At 40.6% G+C, this 27156-nt stretch overlaps 1 protein-coding gene across 1 annotated transcript in view; it reads right to left on the bottom strand.

Moving 5' to 3' along the window:
• The window catches only part of ITK (IL2 inducible T cell kinase), a 67875-nt gene that overhangs the window by 33535 nt on the left and 7184 nt on the right, over positions 1-27156 (bottom strand). The window contains exons 2-6 of the mRNA XM_059417243.1: positions 12343-12447; positions 10232-10313; positions 8196-8324; positions 4933-4973; positions 2230-2381 (exon numbers count right to left, since the gene is read on the bottom strand). Of these exons, the coding sequence (XP_059273226.1) occupies positions 2230-2381; positions 4933-4973; positions 8196-8324; positions 10232-10313; positions 12343-12447 (509 nt within the window). The remainder of the gene's footprint in view (positions 1-2229; positions 2382-4932; positions 4974-8195; positions 8325-10231; positions 10314-12342; positions 12448-27156) is intronic.

The following is a 27156-nucleotide window of genomic DNA, read 5'->3' as shown; positions in this document are numbered from 1 at the left end:
TGCTCAGCAGGGAGTCTGCTTTCCCCTCTCTCTCTGCCTGCCTTTCTGCCTACTTGTGATCTCTCTCTCTGTGTCAAATTAAAAAAATAAAAGATAAATGTCAGTTGACTGGAGGTGTGAATTTCTGAGTAAGTTCTGGTGTTTGTAGAACCGGGCAGTCTTAAACCTGTTTCTGATATGGGACACCTTATAATAGGCAAAGAGAGGGGCATGTGACAGGCCTCACTTGCCTTCACAAGTCAGCTAGAGAGGGAGGGAGATTCCACATGAAGTGCTTTGGGGTCTATTCCCAGCTAGCCAGCAACCCTGTTTCCTGGACCACAGTTCTTTAAAGAACCATATTTTACACCCTTCCCCCACTCCCCCTGTAGTGGCGTGAATAAGGTTACTTAAAGAGAAAGTGCTTTGAAAAAGCAAGTTTTGGTGTATGTGAAAAGTAAAGTCTTAACCCTAAAGATATTTGTGTGCCTCTTTTTTTGTTCATCAGATTAGCTTTTTTTTTCCCCCCTAAAGGTTAGTGATACCCAGTGTTGACACTCCCACGCACTGTTGGTGGGTAGTGGGGATGTAAATTTGGCAGTCTTTTTGAGGGAATCATCTACCAAAATTGAGACAGGTTCTGATTCAACAGTTCCATAGTTAGAAATGTGAGATAAACATTTTTTCAAAAGAAAAATATATTTTCAAAAATATATATGTTGCAAATTTTTTTTCAAAAAATTGCCCAGAAACATGAGCATGAGCAATACAAGATCTTCATCGTGCCCTTGTTTAAAATAACAAAGAAAACAAGTAACTTGGAAACTAAACATCCTATCATTTAAAATCATTCAAATATTTATAATACAAGCACACCTTCCAAAAATATGCAATTATTTTTAAAATATTTGTATCTGCAGATATGGAAAGATCTCCAAGATATATTACTAAAGGTCAAAAGCAAGGTGAAAAGCAGAATAAATCACCTTTGTGTGAATGAAAAAAACCCAAATACACAAAGAAAGGATGCATTTGTGTATGTGTAACTTTTTTGTTTGGGATACACAAGAAAGTGCTAGTTGTGATTACTTTTGGAACTGATATGGTGACAAATGGATCTTTTTTTTTTTTAAATAAAACATGGATGAAGGCCATCAAAACATTGCAGTGATGGAGTGTTTTTCTTTTGTATATTTTAAAATAACTAATAACCTCATGCTTTAAAACTATATTAATATTAATATATGTAATATATAATAATATGTAATATTAATATATAAGGATGTTCATTGCAGTGCTATTAATATCTGCAAGATACTGGAAATAACCTGAGCGCCCAGCAAGTGAATTGCTAAATTATGGTACACTTCTGTGTTGGAGTTATTGCTATCATTGAAGTAATATTCTGGAGAATATTCCAAAGCTTGGGTAAATACCTCTGATATATTTTAAAAGGAAAAACTAAAGCCTTATAAAGCAGCATGAATCCGATGCCTTAAAACTAAGTACTGGTATCTAAGTCATATATATCCCAGAGCACTCTGAAGATTAACAAAAGTAATTTTATTGTATTTCAGATCAGAGAAAGGCTCATAATATATATATATATATATATATATATATATATATATATATATATATATTTTTTTTTTTTTTTTTTTTTTTTTCTTTTTTTTCCATTCAGAACTCCCATAGTGGGCAATTGGTATTAGCCCAACTCAACTTTCTCCCTGAATCATGTAGATGGCTAGTTCTAAGACTGGTAGTATAGCTAAGTCATCAGTATTTTCTTCCTGATGCTTCTTCTTTTTTTTTTTTTCCTTCCTGATGCTTCTTAATATAACCACTAATCATTACCATTTCTACATGCTTTTTCTTTTCACTGCAATTAGACATTTCACAATGGGATGTGCCTTCGGTCTCATCTAAACATTCAAGAACAATAGTTCTTCCTTGTAGAACAAGCTGCCAATCTCCTACTTTGTCGATATTAGTGAAAAAACCCTGGGGAATTTTTAGATGGGTGTGGGAGCTGGGAATACTTAATGGGGGGAGAGCGTAGCAAGTGACTGCCTCCACCACTTCTGAAAAGTGGAAAGGTCTCCTCAACCACTTCTGCCTTCCTCTTTCTTCTACCTTTGCCCTCCTCTCCTAACTCAGGGTCATGCTGATGGAGGCAGAACAAATCATTCCAGTGTTTTCTCCATTGCCACCTCCCCTCAAGTCCTGGGACAGCAAAAAGATCCTTACCCATTCCTGTCCTGCACTCTCCACCAGTGAATCTCAGAACTGTCCAGTAGGTAGTACTCCTCATTGCGCTGTAGCATGAGTTCCTGTGGATCATTTGTTTGGTAGTCATACAAAGCAATGACAATGGTTTCTTCAGGTTCCTGAAGTGATCGCTGGGGGAGGTAGAAAACAAAAACAAGTGATGACATAGAAAGGAGGTAAACTGCAGAACAAGGTCAACAAGTCCCTAAATTATAACTTGTTCCTGATTCTATGCAAGGTCAACACACCAGTTCCTGCAATCCATTGGGTAGTCACTGAAACCATCTGCCTTCTCTAGTTGGCTTTCTTTTGACTTAGGATTGTAGCGCTGAATATGACATAAAGACAACCAGTACCTGGAATTCCTTGCCCCTCTAATTCTGTGTGCTGAATTTTGACCACAGTGAATTCCAAGCAGTCACATGCTTTTCATAAAAGTCTATTGGTCACATGTTGCAACCTCTCTGCTGGAAGCATCATATTCTTAATTTAAGTGATGTCATCAGTGCTAAGTTACTCAGTACATGCTTTTCTGCTTTGACTTGTGGGTCTGTCCAGATCCATAGGATCATAGACTATTGGAGCTAGAATGCCTCTGAGAGGTCATTCAATCCATCCTTTTGTTTAGAGTGGGGAAACAGAGGCCCAGATGGGAAAATGGGTATAGCTAAGCTTAGCCCTGGAATTAGTCTTAATGTTCTCTCTATGATAGCACATGAAATTCCTTCTTCCTCTTAGGGGCTCTCTTGCCTAAGTCTCTACTTCTCAGTACCTTTTTAAGGATGACATGTTAAAGACATGAAGAAGAGATGATAAAGCAAACAATTGTGGGAGTTCAGGAAGGGCACACTTGATACAGGTTGGCAGATTTTTGAGACAGGAAATATGGAAGAGATTAAGATTACTAGTGGGGATGAGGTTTGGTGTTGAGAAGCCAAAATTTCTATGAGCACATCGAAGCAGTTGGTGGTATAAAAATCCTGGAGATCTAGAAAGAAAAAGCTTGTCCTACTGATGTAGTATGTCGTCCCAGCTGACCCAGATTAGGATTTGAAGTCTAGATATTGATGGAGCTCATGAGGTAGTGTATTGGAGTACTGCAGATAAGAGCCAATGGGACTGAGGCTTTCACCCCAAGAGCTAATGGAGGAAGGAGTTGTATACAAGGGTCCCTGAAGATTAAGGAGGGTTATGACATCATGGTATTCATCCCATTATAGGCCCAACTAATTGATCAATCCCTATGAAAAGAAAGCTAAGAGCAAGGTTCTCTAACCATGGTGGTACCTCTCTATAGGTAGCATCTTCCACAATTATGGGGATGTTTTGAATGTCACGAAGATTTAAGTGTGCTGCTAGCATTTAATGGGAAAGGGCAAAGAATGCAAAAATATCTGGAGTATCCCACATTCTGTACAACTTTTGAATGTCCTGTTAGACATTCATGTGGTGAGAAACCTGCTTATAATAATAATAATGTATAGTAATACTCTAAGTCTAGATCCTACCTCTACCCTATATAGGTGGGACTATGGGGGAAACCATTTGGAAGCCAGAGTTGGCTTCCCCAGAGTTGGCTTGGTATCACCTAAATCTTTTAAGTCAGTATATTAGATGAGTGTTTTTCCCTACTTCATTGTGCTCCAGAATCATCTGGAGGTCTATGAAAATGCAGATTGCTGGGACCCTCTTCCAGAATCATGAATACAGTAGGTCTGGGTTGGGGCCTGAGAATTTATATTGCATTTCTAAAAAGATCCCAGGTGATGCTGATACTGCTGGTCTAAGGATCACACTTTCAGAACCACCCCTTGAGTTAAAGATCAACTGAGAGTTGTCTCAGGAGTTCAGCTGTCTACTAGCTTGACTATTAAATTGTTGAATGGCCTTGGGAAAAAATCTCAAAACCTCTCTTGGGACTTGATTTCCCAAGCTTTAAAATGTGAATAAAACTATAACCCTCTGAAGTGACTGGAATAGACAGTGAGGAAAGGAGGCTCATATACCTATATATACATATATGTACATATATGTATATACATATATATGTATATACTTTTTATATAAAGATATATATATATATAAAGCATGGAAAATAGTAGAAGCATGGTAATACTTTGAAAAATATAAAGTATTATCAAAAGTAAGGTGTGGACTAAATACACAATTTTATTTTTTAAAAGATTTTATTTATTTATTTGATAGAGAGAGAGAGCATGAGTGGACAGAAGGAGAGGAACAAACAGACACCCCACTGAGCAGGGAACCCAACTTGGGGCTTGTCCCAGGACTCAGAGTTCATAACCTGAGCTGAAGAGATGCTTAATCATCTAAGCCACCCAGGTGCCCCAGTACACCATTTTATATAAATAGCTGTCATTTGACCACCTCAAAGTGGTCAGGTGGCTGGATACGCAGTTTGATATCAGTAAGTTTTTGTTTAGTGAATAAAGTAAACTGAGGATTTAGCAGCTGAGCAATCATTTTATGTAAACAGACCCATGAGACAGTTCGGGTCCAAGAAATCCAGTGGGTTCATTTCATCTGAAATTACTACAAGCTGCTGCATTTACCCAGGATTTGAGAAATCTGGGCAGATGGGGAAAGTGCAAAGGGGACATGCCAGTCAGGCAGCTGCAGTGATGGGCGCCCACTGTGCCCAGAGTTGGAGCCCTTACTTACCCTATTGTCTTCAGGAGTAGGAGGAAGAGGCTTCTTTGAAGCTGAAATGAGAAAAACAGAAAAAGAAAATGAACATGAAACCGAATGTACCCAACCGGAGGTGAGCTGCCAGGGGGCTTTTCAGAGAAAAGGGGCCCTTAGGTAAACAACAGAAGAAAAGGGCCAGAAGAAGATGATGAGACACAGAGAAACAAAAATTGGCCTTGTAGCACCCATGTTTTATATCTTTTAGCATGTTGGTTCCCCATTTTATTTTCTAGAAGACACCAGAAACTTCTAGAAGTCAATATTCTGTACTCCCAGTTAAAGCCTAATCCAAAAGTTCCTTCAGTGACATTAGGATTATGTCCTTCCCTGTGGGCTGGGAGACCTCCACAAACACACCTACCAACACACCTACCACCTGCCATACCCCGGAGTGGGAACTGGTGATTCAGGGTAACAGTGACTCATTGGCTTCCTGAGGTAGCCGTGGGCTTGGAGAGGAGGTGGGGACGTGAAGGGTCATGGTGTTTTTCGGGGCGAGGGCTGGAAACTACTTTTAGTTACCTTAATGCTTCTGTTCCTGAGCATGTATTCCTGCTCCCTCCTCCAAACAACACCCTCAGCACCTCTCTCTCTGTTTATCTGTTTGTGTCTCCACAGCTCCCTCTCTTCACCTCTACTTTAGGCCTTCTTCCCTCCTCTCTTCTTTTTTCTCCCTCCTTTCATCTCTTCCTCTCTGTCTCCTGGTATTTCTCTGCTGAGGCCCTGGGAAGGTCAGGCCCGGAGTCAGTAGACCAAAGTTGAATGTCTGGGAGTCAGTGTGGACATAAGCTTCTGCTCAGTTCAGACCATGATATAATAATGAGAGATAGTATGGGGATAGGCTCCATGAGGAGGTGGTGAGCTCCTCATCTCTGCATGAGGTTGACCAACCCATGAGGTTGATCCCTGCCTGACTGGGACAGCACTTCTCAGGAATGAGGTAAAAGGAGACCCACACAGTGACATGGGAACCCAGCCCATGTACTAACTCTTTAAGAAAGGGCAGAATGGGGTGTTGACTTGGGTTTGTGATTAGCAGAGAAGCAGCAAAAAAACATAACTGGAAGCACGGTTCCTATTCGGCACACAACTCAGAGCACCAGGAGACTGGGGTTCTCACCCCAGCTCTGCTGGGAATGAGATGTGTGGCCTTGGGCCCCTCCTAACCCTGAATATTCTGTGATGCATAGCTCTTCCTCCAGCCTTACTCTTCCCTCCTTTCTTCTCCCACTGGATGATACTAGATTGTATGACATCAGAGCCAGTTCTGCTTGCAGAAATGAGTGTTGCTGTTGGTTTGGTAGAGCAGGTCCATTTTTACCCAGCCATTTCTGCTGCTTTCCAGACATACACACACACACTGCTATATCTCAGCTTCAGATTCTTCTGTCCACAAATAAGAAAGACTAGCACGCACAAATACCATTTGTTGAGAGCTCAGTAAGTGCCAGCGGTTGTGCTAAAAGCTTTCCACGAGCTCATTTTTGCAAACATGAATGTAGGACCTCTCAGAGAGTGACTGTAGTTAAGCCCTGGGTTTATGGGGTGAGGAGTTCAGCATGAGCAGCTGTCTCCAAGTGTCATGACAGTGAGTCATTCAGACGGTCATCACCCTCAGTCGTGTGTCTAGCACTCAGCACAGGGAAGTACTATGTGCCCCTATCAGCTGCAACACGCATAGTGAAAACTGCAAAATGGAAACACAGACTCAAGGGATTCCAGAACTGGAAAGGGGCTGGGGAGATTGTTTCATCGTAGGACACCTAAAAGTTCCCCTAACACTGGAGAGATCAGGGCCCTAAGTCCAAGGGCCCACAGGCAAAGGTGTTGGCAAGAATTTGGAGACTAGACCTCTGGCTTTGAAAAGGGATTTCTCACATTGGGGAAATCCCCTGCTGTCTTGTTTTATATGGGTGGATTTCACCCATATAAAACATTCTGTTTCTTTTGTATGAAACACTAGCCTTTGTTGAATATGGTCCATGGGTAATGTAGAAGATCATTCGCATCTAAAACCAGGTATATATTGTTCTTCTGGGCTAGGGGACTGGTAACCTTAAACTTTCTTTCCCAAGGTTGAGGTTCAGAATTGGTGGTTGTTAACGTGGTACTAAAATGGGCTGTGACTCAGGAAGCCACGGAAAACCCAGCCATGTGTTAGATTTTGCACATCCGTCTTGGGTTGTCAATGTGAGGTATTTGGTTTTCGCGCAAAAGAGAAACTGACAGATGAGACAAGGTGGTAGGGTAAGAGAGGTTGAGAGGAGAGGGGAATGGAAGCAAAACAATTCACACTATCCATCATTCCTATTCAACAATGGCTTTGCAGAGCACTTCCTCACTGTGTGACCTTGAACATACCCAACTGCTCAAGGTCTACAGCTTCTGTGACCTCACATCATCTCCCCCAGATGACTGTGGGGAATGGGAGCATACCATGTGTCAAAGTGCATGCAAGTGAAGTTGCACTTCATTGAAGGTTCTGGTCCCAGAGCCATCACAGAAGGGTAGATCGGATAGCACCCCACTCCCACATTCCAGGGCTTTTGACCTCCACAGACCAGAAACAATGTCTTTTGTTTTCATTTTACATTTGGACTGTGGTCTCCTTTTCTCCGAGATTATAGAGATCAACAGTGAGTTTGAAGGGGAGGCAGAGAGAAGCCACAGCGTATAATTAGTAGTTCTTGGTTTTGCTTTCTTTCCCTCCAAGACTATAAAGTTGAACTGGTGGAATTTAAACACATGTGTGATGTGACACCACTGTAATAAATAAATGATGTTATGGGCCTCTAAGTCTGTCTCTACAACTTAAGATTTAAGTCGACCATGCCGATCACATTTTCTAACTTGAGGGTTATGGTCATGTTTTCCAAAGTTTACCATGCTCACAAATCTCCAGGAAATTTGTTAAAATACAAATTTTGATCTAGCAGCAGACCTGGAATGGGGCCAGAGAATTTACATTTCTAACTGGCTCACAGGTGATGTTGACATGGCAGATCCAAGGATGACACTTTAGTAGCAAGGAACCACAAAGACATAAGGTTTGAGATGAGAGACATCAACAGACTAGTGGTAGAGGCAGATAATTTCCCTCTGAAAGTTCTGAAAATGCAAAATTTTGTATTCAACCCCTGACACCCCTGATGATGGGAAGCTGAGAGCTTTTACCTCCTAAGACTAGAGAGGTCAGTCATTTTGCAAAGAAGAAAAGGGAATTCCTAGTCTCTTACCATTCTTGGTTGGGTCGTACTGGGCACAGCCCACTGCGAGCTTCTCCTGCTGAGCACAGCACCTCCACCTCCCATCCATCCAGAAATTCGGATGATACATGGGTACCAAACTGTTATTATTCCTTGTTTCTGAAAGAGATTGGCACCAGTAGAAGAGTTATTTATAGGTCTGTCTATCAAGGGCTACCAACGAGACTCCCCGAGATTGGACCCTGCTATAAGTTGGAGTGAACAGTACATGTTGGATTTAGGCATTATTGAGTCTGGGTCTTGTCTGGCCTTGTGTTAATTGTATGTCCCAGGTTGGACAACACCCTCATTCAGCTCAGCGTCCCCTCTATGCAATGAGAGTGTTAGCCTGGACCAGTGGGCCCAACAAAGGTGTCCAAGGGCCACTGGGAAGTCTGAGTGGGAGGGATTCCCACCCCTTCATCTCTCCCACCTTCAACCACAGGAGTTTTGTTTTATCCATTCTATATTTGCAGCTTTAAAGTGAGATTTTGGTAGGGGGGGAAAAAAAAAGAGGTACTCCTGCTGAAGAAAAGCATGAGAAATGGAGATGTAGACAGGCCATCTCAAATGTTCTTTCCAGCTCTAACATCCTGTGAGTAAAGCCCTACACAGTGGGAGAACAGCCAATGGACATAGTTAGGGCCCTTCTGATAACTTACCATTTTAATGTTTCTACTGAGCCCTATGACTTGAAAGCATTTTCCGCTTACCCAGTCCTGCTCTTTCATACCCCATTTGAGACAATGAACTTGGAAAAGGATAACTGTATTTTTAGTCTCATTTTTCGGATAGAGGTATTATGGCTTCCAAGATTCCAATGGCTTGCTTACTTTTTGTCCTTATTGGTACTTAGAGACAGACAAATACCTGAACCCAGTTCCCCTGTAAACCCAGGGATCCAGGCGAAAAAACAGTGCTACTGATTGAGTGCTTTCTTTGGGTATTGATCTAAGTGTTTGACACGTCTTAACACATTTAATTCTCACAATAACCGTGTGACCAATTGTTACTAGTCAGAATTTATAGCTGAGAAAATGGAGACGCTGGAAGGTCGAGGAATTGTCACATACTAATAACTGACAGACTGGGGATTTTTACCTTAGCGGTCTGGCCGCACCTCTCAAGCGTACCCAAGCTCTGTGCGGGTTCTAATGATGCCATGAGGAAGGCGAACCTTAAGAAATACCCTTTGTGCTGATCTGAAAACTTTGAAAGCCAGCTAACATTTATTGGGTGTTGACTCTGGGCCAGGATAGTTCCAGAGACTTTACCCGTAGCAGTTCCAGGGGCAGGAACTATTATTATCACTCCCTCCTTCTTTCCTTTTTTATAGATGGGGAGACTGAAGACAGAGCTGATGAGGATGTTGCCCACCCACACGTGGCTAGTAAGTAGCAGAGTCGGGATTCGAATTCAGGTCATCTAACTCAAGGCTCTGTCCTCTTATTCTTCATACTAGACCAGGAGTCGGCAAACTCTGCAATGGCCAGGTAGTAAATATTTTAGGTTTTGTTCACCAGCAGGCAAAATCAATATGAGATGGAGGTACTCCTCTATTCCTTTAAAATGGGGCCATTTAAAAATACGAAAACCATCCTTAGCTCAGAGCCTTACAAAAACAGGTGGTAGGCTGGATCTGACTGACCCTACACTGTACTGATCGTTGCCTCTTGGGCCCAGGGTGAAAAGTTGGAACGCAACACCAACACCAAAAGTGAGAAATATTTGACCATCCGCTGCCCTTTGTCTAACTGCAGAACCCAAGCCTGCTAGAGCATCAAGGGATCTTGGAGCCATTGGTGTAGGAGAGTAATTACCTTCTTTTTTTTTTTTTTAAATATTTTATTTATTTATTTGAGAGAGAGTGAGAGAGAGCATGAGAGAGGAAGAGGTCAGAGGGAGAAGCAGACTCCCCATGGAGCTGGGAGCCTGATGCGGGACTTGATCCCTGAACTCCAGGATCATGACCTGAGCTGAAGGCAGTCGCCCAACCAACTGAGCCACCCAGGCACCCCAGTAATTACCTTCTTTAAGGGCCAGAACCCAGCGCTGCCGGCTCTCACGGTCTGGAGCAAACACATACAGAAGGTAGTTGTCATGCACAACCTGAGGATATAGGCAAAGTCCAAGGTGAGCGGTGCACCCAAAGATGAATGATTGACAGTAGGCCCACCTAGCATACGGGGCCAAGATTGGGCCTCAGGTGTCTGTCACTTAAAGGCAAACTACCAGGTGATTAGGAGACTGGTGTCCTTTTTATCCAGATATCTGAATGCTGTGCAGACACAGGGTGAATTTCCACATCTCAGACTACTTGTCTGAGATGACATGTTACTAGTAAGCCATTGCTAAATTAAAACAGCAGGACAAAAATGTCTCCATGTGACAGAACATTTATTTCTCATATTAACTTTTAAGTGATTAAAAAAACTTTCTGGCATATGAAAGAGTAAAAAAGTAGATGAAAAATGCATAATCGAGATTTTAAAAATTTCTTATTTTGGAATAATGTAAGACACCCCAGTGGTTCCATAAATAGTACAGATTTCCTGTGTTCTTTTCACCTACCTCTCCTAAATGATAATATCTTATTACATAACCATAGTACAGTTTCAAAACGAGGAAACATTGGTCTAACACTACTGACTAAAGAACAGATCTTTGAATTTTACCAGTTTTTTTTTTTTCATTGTACTTTTTTTTTTTTTTTCTTTAAGTAGGCTTCATGCCCAGTGTTGAACCCAGCGCAGGGCTTGAACTTATAACCTGAGCTGAGATCAAGAGTGGAACACTTAACCAACTGAGCCATCCAGGTTCCCCTTTAATGTACTCATTTTTAAAAAGATTTTATTTATTTATTTGATAGAGACAGAGAGAATTAGAGAGCAAGAATGAGTGGGGGGTGCAGAGGGAGAGGGACAAGCAGACTCCTCATTGAGCAAGGGGAGCCCAATGTGGGGCTTCATCCTAGGACCCTGGGATCATGACCTGAGCTGAAAGCAGACATTTAACTGACTGAGTCACCCAGGGGCCCCTCTCACATTCATTATTAATTAAGATTTTTTAAGAAAGAATTGTTATTTATTTATTGTCAGAGAGAGAGCACAAGCAGGTAGAGTCGCAGGCAGAGGCAGAGAGAGAAAGCAGTCTCCCTGCTGGACAAGGAGCCTGATGCGGGACTCGATCCCAGGACCCGGGGATCATGACCTGAGCTGAAGGCAGTGGCTTAACCGACTGAGCTACCCAGGCATCCCATTACTTAGGATTTTAATGATAGGAAAATATATGCTATTCATTTTACTTTTATTACTAAAAATTTCAACTCATGGAGGTCAACTTTCTGGTAGAAAAGAATCCTTTTCTATGTCACATTAAAATTGCAATATTTACCTCTCAAATTGGCAAAGAGGAACAGTATTCTAGAATGTGCAAGGAGATATCTGCTGCTTTGGAGTCATAGATGCAGAGAGTGATGACATGTTTTAGATGATATCATAACCTAAAGACTAATGATAACCTCCACCAGCTCTGTCCAGTAGGACTTTCTGTAATGGTGGAAATGTTTTATAATCTGTTCTGTCTAACACATAACTACTGAACATGTGAAATGTTTATTCACTCAGTATGGCTTAGTGTGACTCAGGAATTTTTAATATTGTTTAATTTAAATATTAAACATCACATGTGGCTAGTGGCTACTGTATTGCACAACACAACTCTAGATAGTTCTGACATTATAAAATTCGAGACTTTTTGTCCCAGAACCTCCAAACAATTTATAATCAACAGTTGCCTCAAAACATGAGTAAATTGTACTTAAAGAATATTAGGTTTGGGCCATTGATAGTTTATATTCCCTCGCCTAGGAGCAGAGAGTTCGGATTTTTGTTGAGGTAGGGAAGATATGAGAGAAGAAGAAAAGAGGAACGAAAATGTTTTCAAGGTTTTATGCTTTGTTGAATAGAATGAATAAATGAAAGAAAGAAAGAAAGAACACAGCAGCTTTCTTTTGGACTTAGTAGAAGATCTAAGTATAGGTCAGAGTCATTGGTGTCCCACCTTCTATTACAATGACAGGATTTCAACCATTGTCCAAGGAATGAGAGACTAGTTCCCGCAGGCGTAGTGGACTTACCTGAAATGGATATTTATAGTGGCATGGGATACTAATGTCACTTTTCACAATCTCGACACATTTGATTCGGGAGAGTTCAATGGAGCCCTTCAATGTGCGCTTTTTCTGTGGAGGGAAAAAAGCATATTCTATTTAAGAATAGAGCAGACAGCATTTCTGTCCAGGCTGCTTATAGAAATCCAGTACTAGGTAGGATCCATTAGTTTTGTAAACTAACCCCCTTGTGTATCCAGAAGCTACTTCTTGTCCTTCTGTACCTCAGAGAGACACTCTGAGCGGTTTCCTGGAAGAACATACCCTGTGAATTGTCTCTTGATGGGATGATTGATTTTTACATCATTTACTCATGGCATCTTGTATCTCAGTGACCTTTTAACAAACAGCAGCATTGTAGTTGGGGTGCGGAGAACAGTATGGAAACCAACTCATGTGCCCGTTCTCTCTGTTTTGTGCCAATCCATTGTGTGACCTGGATGGTGGTACATACCTTTATTGGCACCTTTCTTTTTGAAATCTGGTTCCTCTAGGTCCCTTATATTTATCAACAATCCCACAATGACACCCTTGTAGGACGTTGCTAATTCTGCTCTGTAACTATCTCTTCTTCACACTCCCATCATCCTACAGGCTTCATGTCTCATTTCCTTGGAGATCTGTTAGATTTATTTCCTTGGTAATTATTTTACATTATGGTCATTGACAGTTATGATTTATAATGATTTTACATGTTACTCAATTCTAAGGGTACTTGTAATTGGAAAGTGGATCCTAGGGGATGTCACCTAATGGGATAGATTCTACTATTAACTATCAGTCTCCGAGGCTAGTTAGTGAAAAGATTTTGTGGAACAGAAGCCTTTCAGAAGTCCCTACAATTAGGCTTCCACTGAGAACAGAATTGAGTTCAGCTGTGGAACCAGATGCAAAATACTGTATTGCACCTTATCTTTTAGAAAGAGGAGCAAATGGTGGTGAATTGGACAAAAGGTTGAAAAGGGCAAGGTTCAAAGTTGGGTTCTGTTTCCTTATTGATTTTCTGTCTGTCTGATCTGTCCACTGATACAAGTGAGGTGTTCAAGTCATCTACTATTATTATTTACTATCAATCTCTCCCTTTATGTCTGTTAATTTCTGCTTTATATATTTAGGTCCTCCAATGTTGGTTGCATAGATATTTACAATTGTTATAACCTCTTGTTGTATTGGTCCCTTTATCATTATGTAGTGTCCTTCTTTGTCTTTTGTGACCATTTTTGTTTTAAAGTCTCATTTTGACAGATATAAGTATTGCTACTCTGGATTTGTGTGTGTGTGTACATTTGCATAGAATATCTTTTTTTATCCCTTCACTTTCAATCTGTACCTTTGCGTCTGCAGTGAGTCTCTTGCAGACAGCATGTAGATGAGTCTTGTGTTCATGTGTGGTTTTTTTTCATCCATTCTGTCCCCCTATGTCTTTTGATTGGAGCGTTTAGACTATTTACGTTTAAGCAATTACTGATAGGTGTGTATTTATTGATTGCCATCTTGTTACTTGTTTTCTAGTTGTTTTTGTAGTTCTCCTCTGCAAAGTTGGCTCAACCTCTAACTAACCTCTGTGACCTTGGGCAAGTCATCTCACTTCCCTGAACTTTAATTTTTATATCCGCTAAGTGAGGATATATTTAATGCCTACCTTTGAAAGGTTATTTAGAGAATAAAATGAGCATATGTAAACAAATTAATGGGCTTATAACAGGTGCTCTCAATAAAGAGTACCATCCCAATTAAAAGGTTAATGCAGTCCTAACTATGGTAAGAGAGCCATGACATCATAAAATTCTTCAGAAGTGAGCTCAGTCTGTACTTTCTATTTTTTTGAAATCCAACCTGGCTGTTGGCCTTTGTTGAGGCCAGAACTGAGATGAAAACAATTCAAGATGTGAAACGTATCCCTATCAAATACAGCGATGCTTTATAGTGTCTCTTTTAAAAATGTTTTATTCATTTTTGAAAGTACAGAATTTATCCATGTTCATTGTAACAAATAAAATAATATGGAAGTATGTTAAGAAGATATTTATAGTGTCATATCATTCTACCCTCCTCCACAACCATGAGGTAGCCAAGGTTAACCATTTGGAATGCATTTGTCTTTGCCACACACATTTATAGGAGATACACACACACACACACACACACACATACACACACACAAACAAGCATCTGTTCCACACAATGGTCTACAGCTTGCTTTTGTAATCTGAGGATGTATTAAAAGGTCAGTTTTCCCTTAAAAACCTCTGAAAACATTTATCCTTTGAGCTCAAAATATCTTCTCATTTAGAGTCTTCCACAGCTAGAAATACATGCCTGGTTTCTTCCCATAATCATAGTTCTTTAAGATGGTTAATCTGGTTTTTGAAAACAGAAGAGCACAAGGGAACCGCCTTTTCAACAACCTTACCCCACTGTGGGTAAACATGGAGTCTGAGCTTTGAGGTTATCCTGTTTTTTTGACCTCTGTTGCATTATTTCCTTAGTAGTATACCTAGTAGCATGCAACAAAAGGCTCATGACAGTAATAGGACAACTGTGTTTGTAAGACATGTTTATGCTTGGAACCCACTAAGTCCTACTCTCCTTGAGAATGAGACTAGGACTTCTATCACCATACCCCTAAGGCATAGTGACAGGCTGACAGCAGGTGCTCAGTCAGAATGAGATGAACGAAGGGCACCATGTTGAAATACAGTTTAAAGAATCTCACTCAGATTTAAGGTTAATGCAGTTAGCTCTTCAGGAACTATTTACTGGGGACCAGCTATAAGCTAAGTGCTGTTCTGAGAGCAGAAAATAGAGAGATGAACACGGTAGATCTTTTCATGGAGATGTTAGTCTTGTTGAGAAGGCAGACAGTAGAAACGAGTGCCATAAAGAGAATAGAAGAGGTTGATGTGACCACCCTGAGGACAGCACAGGCCTGTCTAGGGAAAGGGCCTTTGAGAAAAGATCAAGGAGTTGAAAAAGGTGCCAGACATGAAGTCTGGGAGTGTGGGGGTGGGTAAACATCTTGCATAGAGTTCACAGCAGGAGCAAAGCCTTAGGGTAGTAAAGTTCTGAATACATATTGGTTGTTAATAGCCTAGGAGCATCATAATCAGGATATAAAATGGAGGTAAGTATTAACCAGAGTTGTGGATAAAGATTCTGTGTGATATTCTAAAGCTGTGCTGTCCAAGAATAGCAGAATGGGAATCATATATGTGACTTAAAGATTTCTTGTAGCCACACCAGAAGGAATGAAAAAGAAACAATAAAATTAATTTTAAGAATGTATTTGTTGGGCTCCTGGGTGGCTCAGTGGGTTGGGCCGCTGCCTTCAGCTCAGGTCATGATCTCAGGGTCCTGGGATGGAGGCCCGCATCGGGCTCTCTGCTCAGCTGGGAGCCTGCTTCCCTCTCTCTCTCTCTGCCTGCCTCTCTGTCTACTTGTGATTTCTCTCTGTATAATAAATAAATAAATAAAACTTTAAAAAAAAAAAGAATGTATTTGTTTACCCTATTATATCTAAAGTACTATTTCAATGTGTAATCAACATAAAAAATTAATGAGATACATGATTTGTTCTTACTAAGTCCTTGAAATCATGTATTGTAGAACATATCTCAATTTGAACCTGCCATATTTCAAGCACTCAGAGATCACACATAGCTGTGGCCCCATTATTGGATGGTGCAGCTTCGAGATATCCAAGGAGGGCTTCTCCTCTAACCTCAGATTATCTCTGTTAATCTCTTAATAGTCATTGATTTCAAACATGGATTTTAAGAGACACTGTGTTAACAGCCTGTCAGGTGAGCTGGCTATGAAGTTTGTGTTTCTGTTGGAATGGATTCCATGTTCTACCATCAAAACCCACTCCTTTCCTTAAATGAGTTCCCTAAACTGGGTTGTCTTTGAATTTCATAAGATCTAATACGTGGTCAACAAGAGACCAGCTGCGCATCTCCCCCCCAGCTGGGGACTGGGGAGTAGCCGGTCAGTGAGCTATACACAGTTCCATGTCTGAGAAATGGTGATTGCCTGTAATCATCCCAAACAACTGTGCTATTTTTGAAAAATGCCAGGGTAAACCTTCCAAGGAAACCACACAAGAGCCACCAAGAAAAGAGAGACACCAGTAAAACCTGCTCTCATTCTTACTTGTCATTCCATCTGCATCACTTGGGTACAAGTCACAAAACCTCACTTGGTCTTTGTCTTTTCTCTCAGCCATGTTTAAAGCTACACTGTCTTCAGTGTAGCTTTCCCGTGGTAACCTGGCATGTGTCAAACACAACCCAAAAAGATGTTGGTGTCTACGCTTGTGCACACAGCTTAAGTATCCCTTCTTTTTTTATGTTAATATATTATATAAAATAGAATTTTGCACTGTTAGTTTCAAAGAGAAAGGCAGGGAACAAAACCAAGATAAAGGATGATTTGTATTTTTTAGCATGTCTTATGCTTCAGGCACTCTTCAGTGCCCATTTGTTGTATGATCCTGCAAAGTATTATTGTCCCATCTTGCAAGTGAGGACCTTGAAGTTCAGAGAGACCAAGTCTCTTAATAAGTGGAATGGCAGGGTACAAGCTCAAGTCTATGACTCTAGAGGCTGAGTGCTTAACAACTATGTTTCATGGCTCTTGCATTTGCCCCGACTTTCCACAGGAGATTTTCTTTCTTCAGACTCCACACTGAACAATCAGTTGCATACTCTATACCATAAGCTGTGGTCTGGCAGACATGTGTCTGTGCTCTATTTGGTCATGCAATGCTTATGCTGGATTTGAAAGGGCGAGCAAGTTCTCTGCTTCCTCAGAATGGTGTTAACATTGGCTCCTTGGCTCTTTGGCTAGTCCAACAGATGTGCCAGTGAGAAGTTAGGTATCTGATACCTATGAAAGAGGGTATCTCCACCCCTCTGAAAAACAGCCAAATTTCAGCTCTCTGCTTTGGAAAGGCAGAGTGGGAGAGGATTGGGGCTTTCAGGTCAGGTGGACCTGCATTTGCCCAACCAGTTGTGCAATCTGAGGCAAGTGTCTCAACTTCTCAGTTGCCTTGCCTTTTTATTTAAGTGAGAATGATCATAGTCCTTGAATCATTGAGCTAATTTAGAGGACTTTAAAAAATCACATAAACCTACTCACAAAATAAACTCATTCAAACGATAAACCAATCACTCGAGCATTACTTCCTTTCCTTCTCCAAATGCTGTACATAAAATAAGACCTTGTTCTCTTGCCTTTATGTGTCCACATTTTGGGGGGTGATTTTCTTGTGGGCAAATATGTAACCAGGAACCACCATTTGGGAGGCACAATGTTAATTTTTAACTGGCGATACTGGTGATTTTGACATTTCAGAGTCATTTGTTTAATTTCCAAATTATTTGTAAAATCTGACCAAAACCCCAGAAGGGGCCTATTTCTTGGTCTTCCCAACTGTATTACATTTGCTCTCAGAGGGCTTTTGCTTTCTGCTTTTCCTCCCACTTGCCTGTCAAAACCTTCCCCAAATAGTCATTCACCAAGGGTTTAACTTACTGATAGAGTCAAGCTTGGCTTGTTTCAGAGCAGTTTGGATTAGGACAGATATTAGAGACTGTAGTCAAGAAGGAGCTTCGATAATGGAATTTCAGGCATTAGCTGAGAGAGTATTTTTCAAAGCTGAGTGATACATTTCAGATTTTCCCAGATCACACCATAAAAGCAGCCACAAACTGCCTTTATCAGAGTTTCTTTGTGACTGGAAAATCTTTCTGGTGATACTTTTAACCAAGAGCATTTCAAATATTTTGCTCAATGCCTCTTCTGGCCTTTAGTACATTGTACAAATCTGAAATCACACAATGACACAATTGAAATTAAAACAGATATCTTGCAAAATGAAACTTAAGTGACTGATTTGGGGGGTCATCCCCCCAATACACAAAGCAGAATGCCAGTTCTAAGATGGGTCTTAGGCCTCTTCCTGGATTTTAGTTTCATCCTCTCTGCAAAACATGCTCAATGTAGCCCACAGATTCGCTCCCAGTCTCCCAACTCAACAGAAGACTTTGATGACTGAGGGGACCTCATGGTGCCGGAGGGTGGGGGAAGCAGAGATTCAGAACTCGCAAAAAACATGATTTGAATCTCTGTGGTGACAAGTAGCACAGGGCTAGTCATCTCAGTTCTTTGTGTTTAGTTCTCTTCACTCTTCTTCATTCTTTTAGTTTGTGAAGAGTAATAGGATTGCTGACAGCTGCCGTGCAGAGTCACTGTGACCTGAGCTACGGAAAGGCACCCAGTAGGTTGCCTGATAATCAATAAAGATGCAATCACTACATCAGAAACTAATGGGGTGCTGTATGGTGACTAACATAAAATAATAATAATAATAATAATAATAATAATAAAGATGTGATCATTACTACCTCAATGGAAAATGTAGCGTCTTCTAAAACACTGGGGCGATGTGAGATTAGCTATTGCTGGCTCCTCTCTTCCCCCAATCCATCTTCACCTGGCCCTTTGTCCACAAAACTTTGCTGTTCTGGGAGAATCTGGAGCTAAGGGGACAGATTTTGAGGCTCCTTGGCTGACTTAAAGTCAGGAAACTATGATCCATCCCACACCTGCCTTCTTTTCTTTCCTCTTTTCTTTTAGTCATAGCTAAACCACAATCAACTGGCTTTCCTCACCTTAGCTTTTCACAGTGTGGTTTTTGATGAGGCTAGTGGTGTTGTGGGGAAAACACTCCCTTAAAGTCAGCCATCTTGTCAGTAGTAACACCCTAACTACCCAAGAGGAAAAAGTGAGGATTTTACTCAAAAAAAGAAGAGAAAGAAAGAAAAAGAAGAAAAAGAAAAGATAATGGACTATATTCTCATATAGTTTTCAGTGGGAAGCTGGGGATCATTTTTTTCCCCAGGATTTATTCATTTATTTATTTACTTGGCACACACACACACACACACACACACACACACACAAAGAAAGAGAGTGAGAGAGGGAATACAAGTAGAGAGAGTGGGAGAGAGAGAAGCAGGCTTCCCACCAAGCAGGGAGCCCAATGCGGGCTTGATCCCAGGACACTGGAATCATGACCCGAACTGCAGGCAGATGCTTAATGACTGAGCCACCCAGGCACTCCATGGGATCCTTTCTTAAAATTATGAATGTATTTTCTCACAAGACGCTATTAAGTGCAGACACTTGTGGAAATGGTTCTTGCATTTGGGAGGAGGAAGTAGAGAGCTTTGCTCTTAATCTTATATCCTTCTATACTGTTTCACTATTTTATCGTGAACATATATATTTTTTATTGTATTTAAAAACAGTTAAAAGAAAGAAAGAAAGAAAGGGGAAGGAACAAAAGATTTCCCTTATCAGATTTATCTGATAGAAACATTTGTTTAAAATATATAAAGATGTAGGGGAAAGGGTTTCATAACAGCATTATTTATTTCACTAAAAATCTATAGAAATGTAAATATTCACCAATAGACAAACGGTTAAATTACTTATGGTTCAACTGTCGTGTGACTACTTTGTAGCCAAAAGAGAAATTAATTTATATAGAGGAACAAAAATGTATACATTAACTGAAAAAAGTTTAGAGCCATAGATGGAGCATCACCTCATTGGAGGAAAAGAAATAAAATATATAATAGTATGTACAAAACTCAAAGAAATAATGCAAAAGGAACTCTGCTAACTCTGGCTCTCTCTTGTGGGTGGCATTATGGTAGACCTGCCTGTGTACATTATATATTTCTGCAATATTTGAAGCTTTTGCAGTGCTCATGTAAATGTACTCAACAGAAAAATGAAATTAATATTCTAAAGCAGTCATAGATTTAAAAACAAAACACTCTACAACAATCTTAGCAGATGAGTATGGGAGAGGGGTGAGGGGTACACGTCAAATGCTGGGTGTGCAAAATGATCTAGCTTTTTGCCCTTGTGGCTTCCTGACCCCATTAGTCCTAAGTGGCAGTGAGGAAGCACCTGTCACCTGCTCTTCTATATCCATGGAGATTCAAGTTCATGGCGGGTGGGTCCTCTTGCCTTCTTCTTGAATGATAGCCATTTTCTCCATAGATTCTAAAAAGGCAACTCTGTACTTTCATGTGGGTATATTTATCTTAGAGGTGAAGCAATAATTCAGGATAATTTCCTGGCCTCATTCATGTTAGTTAAAGGTATTAGTGATCATTGCCTTAAAAAAGAAAAGAAAAGAAAAGAAAAAAAAAAAAAAAGCCTGTTTGCTTAGGTTTGATTTCAAAAGGGAGCAGAGAGAAAAGAAGATATGTAGAAACCTAGTACAAGAAGCGAGTGCTACGTGCCGGGGGAAGCAGATTCTTCAGTCGTCCTGCACATTTTGTCTCTGCTCTCTGATTGCTCTTTCAAAACCTTCCTTCTTTCCAGAATAGGCTATGTGGATTTTTAAGGAGTTTGAAAGAGTATATTTTTCATATATCTTTCAAACACTGGAGAGTTAGTAGTCAAAGCATATCAATTAATAACTTCACTGCATTTCAGAAAATAACCCTAGCATAGAGGTGATGCTCCATCAATATTTGTTAATTGGTTGATTGAAGGAACAGCAGGTAAGGCTAAGTGTGCAGCAGGAAGTGATGAATATGAACCATATGATAAAGTTTTAATAGAAATGATTTGAGGGGCACCTGGGTGGGTCAGTGAGTTAAAGCCTCTGTCTTTTGGCTCCGGTCAAGATCCTGGGGTCGTGGAATCAAGCCCCGCATAGGGCTCTCTGCTCAGCGGGGAGCCTGCTTCCCTTCCTCTCTCTCTGCCTCTCTGCCTACTTGTGATCTCTGTCAAATAAATAAATAAAATCTTAAAAAAAAAAAAAAAGAAATGATTTGAAAAGATTTCCAGAATGACTGGCAGGTGGATACCAATACCTCAACAATGAAAATGTAGTTTGAAACTAGTCTGCACAAAAGATTGAGCCAAGAAAGAGTTCTACAAATTACTAAGGAAAATACTAGGATTATAGAAAAACAGGCAAAAGGAATAGAAATTGCTCTAAAATAGATGAAAAAAAATGCTCAAACTTACTACAAAAGCAGAAATGCAAATAAATTATACTGAGATATTGTTTTTTAAACCTGTCAGACTTGCAAAGATCAAAACATATGGTAATGGTGAGGTTTTAACAAAGCATGCATCTCACATGTGGACCTGGGGAATGTTCACTGGCACAACTTCTTGGAGAATAATTTGGTCATGTTCAATAAAACAATAGATGCAAATATCCTTTTACAACAATTCACTTCAAGAAAACGTTTTCTATAAACCAAGGCTTCTCGATGGCCCTATTAACATTCAGCTGGATAATTCTTTGTTGTGAGTTTGTCCTGTGCCTTGTAGGACGCTTACCAGCACCTTGGGCTCTGCCCAGAAACGTCAGTAGCACTCTCCTTCCCAGTCAAGACAACTAAAAAAGTTTTCCAGACATTGCCAATGATGGGCAAAATCACCCATTACGGACATATTGATATAGAAAGCGACATACAGATAAAGTTATTCGTTCCTTGTTATTCACATTGACCAAAAAATTGGAAAACAGACTATGTCCATCATTAAGATAACTTTTTAACCATTCAACGAAATATTATGCCACCACAAAAAAAATGAAGAAGCTCTTTGTATATAGGTATGGCTTGATCTTTAAGAGGTATTGCTAACAAACCAAAAGAAAGGCTAAGAAGTGTGTGTAGAGTATGCCATCATTGTATAAAAAGGAGGAAAAGGAGAATATTTATCTGTATTTACATATAGGTGCATAAAGCATCATTGAAAGAATTGATAAGAAATTGATTATACTGGTTGCTTTTAGGCCATGAAGTGCTACAGCTTAGGACAAGGGTGGGAGTGAGCCCTTGCCTAACATTTTGTAACTGGTTTTAAAACATTTATGTGAGCCTGGTGGTGGCTATTAAGGAGGGCATGTATTGCATGGAGCATTGGGTGTGGTGCATAAACAATGAATTCTGGAGCGCTAAAAAGAAATAAAAAACAAAACAAAACAAAATTTATGTGAATGTATTATCTATTCAAGAATTTATAAAAAAAAATTAGTCTATATTTTGCAGAAGACGGTCTAATAAAAGGGCTATTCATACAGAGACCTGAAATCCAATAGGCATAGAGGCAAGGGGGCAAGAGTTCATCCCACTGACCGTTCTGTTTTGTGAACTAATTTCAATTTACAACACAGAGGAAAGCAACATGAATAGCAGTGACCTAATCTCACTGAGATTTATAATGGACTTCTCTCAAGAATTCTACCAGCTTTCTCTTGAATTCAGAGAAATTTGGGGGTCAGACATTTGTGGCAGCAGGCTCCCTTGCCCCCAACTCACGGCTTTCTAGGTAAAGCAGGGGGGGGGGCGGGGGGGGGGGACTGAGAAGATCTTTTCCATGCTCAGCTTTCCAAGTGCCCTGGCCTCTAGGGATGCACATCTGTGTCTTTCCATGTCCAGGGGGGATGTCACACTTCCCTCTCTGAGCAGACTAAGTGTCTGTTACTTAAAAGCAAAGAATCTTGAAAGATGATTCATGTTGCTATTCCACGGATTCAGTGTCCAGTCTTCAGTTTACAACGTACCCACGAAATCTCCACCATTATGTGGTTGCACCAAATGGTCCCATATACTTAGTGCTGTTATTTAAATGGACTGATTTTTCACCTCAACAAATTTATTCTAAAAGGAATTTTTAAAGCACCACCATACATACAAAAATACTCTTTTCTAAAGTAAATTGTAATAAATATATAACTATTAAAACTATGTCGGGGCGCCTGGATGGCTCAGTGGGTTAAAGCCTCTGCCTTCAGCTTGGGTCATGGTCTCAGGGTCCTGGGATCGAGCCGCACATTGGGCTCTCTGCTCAGCGGACAGCCTGCTCCCCGCCCCGCCAACTCTCTGCCTGCCTCTCTGCCTACTTGCAATCTCTCTGTCAAATAAATAAATAAAATCTTAAAAAAAAAAAAAACGAAGTCAAAATCAGGTTTGTTCATGTACCATCTAATGTGCACCTCATGGTACCCCACTTTGGGAAACATGTAATTGGATCGCTGTACATGCACTTGGCCATAGTACAAGCTGTGAAGAGGGGTTGCATTTGGTGTGAGGGCCTTCAGTCTGGCTTTTTGGGCCGCTGGCTTGTACCCCTATTTGTTGGTCCTTTTTCTATTACCACTCTGGGTATGCAGTCCCAGAATGTTATCCAAAGAAAGTGCCCAATAAGTGGTAGCCATTATGGTGATTAGCTAGTCTGGTAAACTCAATAGTGCTGAGGCTGATATGGCACCTTTCCCTGGCAGAGGTCACCCCGGGAGCAGAGCATCCAGTTTACAAGTTCGTGAGTGTGTTCCGGTCAGCCCACAGAGGCCAGGACCACCGAAGCACACTCTGCAAATTCACAGAAGACTGGCGACTTCACAGACTCACGGTGAGAAATAGAATGGCCAAGATGCTTGCGTCAGTTTTGCAGAGAATTCTCACAGAAGGAGATTCCACTTGGGTGACCAAAGTGGTATCATAAGAGCATGTGTTGGGGTGCCTGGGTGGCTCAGTGGGTTAAGCCTCTGCCTTCGGCTCAGGTCATGATCTCAGGGTCCTGGGATCGAGCCCCGCAACGGGCTCTCTGCTCAGCAGGGAGCCTGCTTCCTCCTCTCTCTCTCTCTGCCTGCTTCTCTGCTTACTTGTGATCTCTTTCTGTCAAATAAATAAATAAAATCTTTAAAAAAAAAGAAGAAGAAGAAGAAGAAGAGCACATGTTAGTGGGGTCAGAGCAGAGGGAATTACGCTAGCCCAAGGCGAGAGGCTGCTTTTACACTTATTACCACAACTGTGACCTTGGGTGAATTTCTTAACTTCTCTGTGTCTCAGTTGCTTTCTCTCTAAGACAGAATATTACTTTCATCTTCTTCAGGGAATTGTGAGGATTACTAGAGGAAAGTCGTAGGAATTTGTTCAGTCCTCTGCTTGCGGTGATGCAGGTTACTGTTGGTGGTGATAATGCTGTGCTGTCCTTCAGGTAAGCCCGGGGGTCCCCGCTCAGAACCTCCATTACACAGAGGTGGAAACTCACCAGTGAAATCTTTGCCCCAGCTCTCTCTTCTCAGACGCCATGGTTTCTATTACACGATGTCTAAGTCCAGACAAGCTTAGATTTGAAAATACCCACTGATGAACATTTAATACAGCTTTCAATATTTGTCCCAGTTGTGTGGCCTAAGAAAACATAGCCTCTCTAAGCCTCTCCTTTCTCATCAACAAAATGGGGATCTTTGGCAGAGGAGGAAGCTTTTTGACACTCCTTAAATTCTGCTCCACAGGTGGGTGGGTTTATCTACATATATGTAAGACGAACTTTAAATCAAATCATCTTATCCATGTATAAAATATTATGGGGGCAACAGGGTGGCTCAGTGGGTTAAGCCTCTGCCTTCAGCTCAGGTCATGATCTCAGGGTCCTGGGATCGAGTCCCACATTGGGCTCTCTGCTTGGCAGGGAGCCTGCTTCCTCCTCTCTCTCTCTCTCTGCCTACTTGTGATCTCTGTCTGTCAAATAAATAAATAAAATCTTAAAAAAAATTATGTATCTTCCCTCTCTCTCACCATCACATTCAAAGCCTATAAAAATAGTGCACTTGAAAATCACCACAACAATGGGATTCTTTCATTTTCGTGGGTTCCTTCTTAGAAGCATAGTCTTCTCTAACAGTTCTGGTAACTTCTTGTGGCCCCATGCATTGCTTTAATTTCTGTAAGATGATATAGCAGCAAACAATAGAGGCCATAAAATATCTTACCCTATGACACAGTTATCCCAGACACAGTACTAGATAATGAGGAGCTTATTTTAAAAAGGAGAAAGTTTTATTTTAGATTCAATACTATTTTTTAGTATTCTCACCATACCTCGAAACAACCTGAATGTCAAAGAATAGAGGATAAGTTCATCAATTTATTCAGGTGTATGGAATAGATAAATATATCTCCAAAGTGAACTAATTTGATCACGACAAAAATCATACATGTGAGGAAATGATTACTTTGGAGACTACATAGATATGTAGAAATGTCTCTATAAAAGAACAAATGAAGAAAGTACAATACAAAATTGTCATGCATTATGATTATAACTTAAAATTGATGTCCTCACAAGAGCAATGCTCATTTCCACAGAGACTGTAAATTGATGTCTTTAGACAAAAGAGTCACATAAAACTCTTGAGTGTAATTTTATTAATTTTTAAAAATAGTGTGGGGATCTGAACATTTGCTGCTGTGCCTCTTGTGATTAATCAACGTGGACCGAACCTGATTCTAACCTGTCCTCAGTCTTTGCTGCTAATGGCAGCTTGAGCTCAGTGCAGGTCCTGAGGTCCTCCGTGTTGGTACATCAAGCACCTTTCCACCAAAACATGGAGTAGGATGACTCCAGACAAAGTATCCCCAGAAGAGGGATGCTATAAGAGGTCATCAAGAAGTCCTGTCTTGAACTCTGTATGTTTAAGTCTCTATTCCTCAAATAGGAAAAGCCTTTTCCTACCTCAGATTCTTTACAGTCAGTATCCTCTGCCTGAAATGCTTTCCCCCATTTCTTCATGTCAGAGGATCTTTCTCACCCTTCAGGCCTCAGCCTGGGTATAAATTCTTTCCCTGGCCACCTTTTTTCACAACTCAGCCCCAGCTATGGCTTAGTCTTTCCATAGAACCTACCACTGTCTCTATACGTCCCATGTATTTATACACTTGCTTGTTGTCTGCCTTCTCCACTAGCATGCAAACTGGTGAGGGCAGACACCTTTCCTCTGTCATTTCCCACTCTACTCCTAGCACCTAGCCCAGATGCTAAGAAATGTTTGCTGAACAAATGAATGAGTGTTTATATACCAAAAAAGAAATGTTTCCTTGATCAAGTGTTAAGTTTAATAATAATAATAATAACGTTGATACAAATAGATGTAGTTTGGAGGAGGAAGTCCTGTATGAATTTTCTATAATAAGAGGTATAATTTCTGTGACTTTTTAAATATGAAAAAAAAAGGAAAATATAATGAGAAGCTTGCTTACAAATACCTTTATATTAGTAGGAATTATCTGACGATGTAAGACTTTGGATCAGGTTCTTATTTAACTAAAATACTGACAAAGTAGATCCTGGAAGATCTACTTTTTCAGTCGGCCTAATACCACATGAAGTATAAGAATTTATTACTAGTTGGTAAAGAAAATGGAGAGATGAAGATTTAATCTTTGATATATGAAAACTTAAGAAGAGATTTAAAATGGTTTTCTCTGGGGTCCATTTCTGAGTTTGAAATGAAGACATCCTGTTTTACGTGGACCTCATACCTCAAGAAACTGAGCTCTTGGGCTTTCTGGTTAAACCTTTCTTCCAGACTGACATTCCAGACACTTATAGTATTGCTCCATGGCCTATTTTTACTGCAAAGACTGGTTGACAGATACACCAGTCCCTGAGCAGTAGGAATCAAATTTAATTTTAATGTGGGAGTATTTGCATCCAAAACAAAAACTCTCTATGTACTGGCTTTCTCCTTAAAAATCAACATCATGTCACAAAGGCAAAATCAGTTCACAAAGGGGGCGCCTGGGTGGCTCAGTGGGTTAAAGCCTCTGCCTTCAGCTCAGGTCATGATCCCAGGGTCCTGGGATCGAGCCCCACATCGGGCTCTCTGCTCCGCAGGGAGCCTGCTTCCTCCTCTCTCTCTGCCTGCCTCTCTGCCTACTTGTGATCTCA

Source organism: Mustela nigripes, chromosome 12 (assembly GCF_022355385.1).
Source record: "Mustela nigripes isolate SB6536 chromosome 12, MUSNIG.SB6536, whole genome shotgun sequence".
Classification (NCBI taxonomy): Eukaryota; Metazoa; Chordata; class Mammalia; order Carnivora; family Mustelidae; genus Mustela; species Mustela nigripes.
This window is presented reverse-complemented; position numbering and strand designations above follow the sequence as displayed.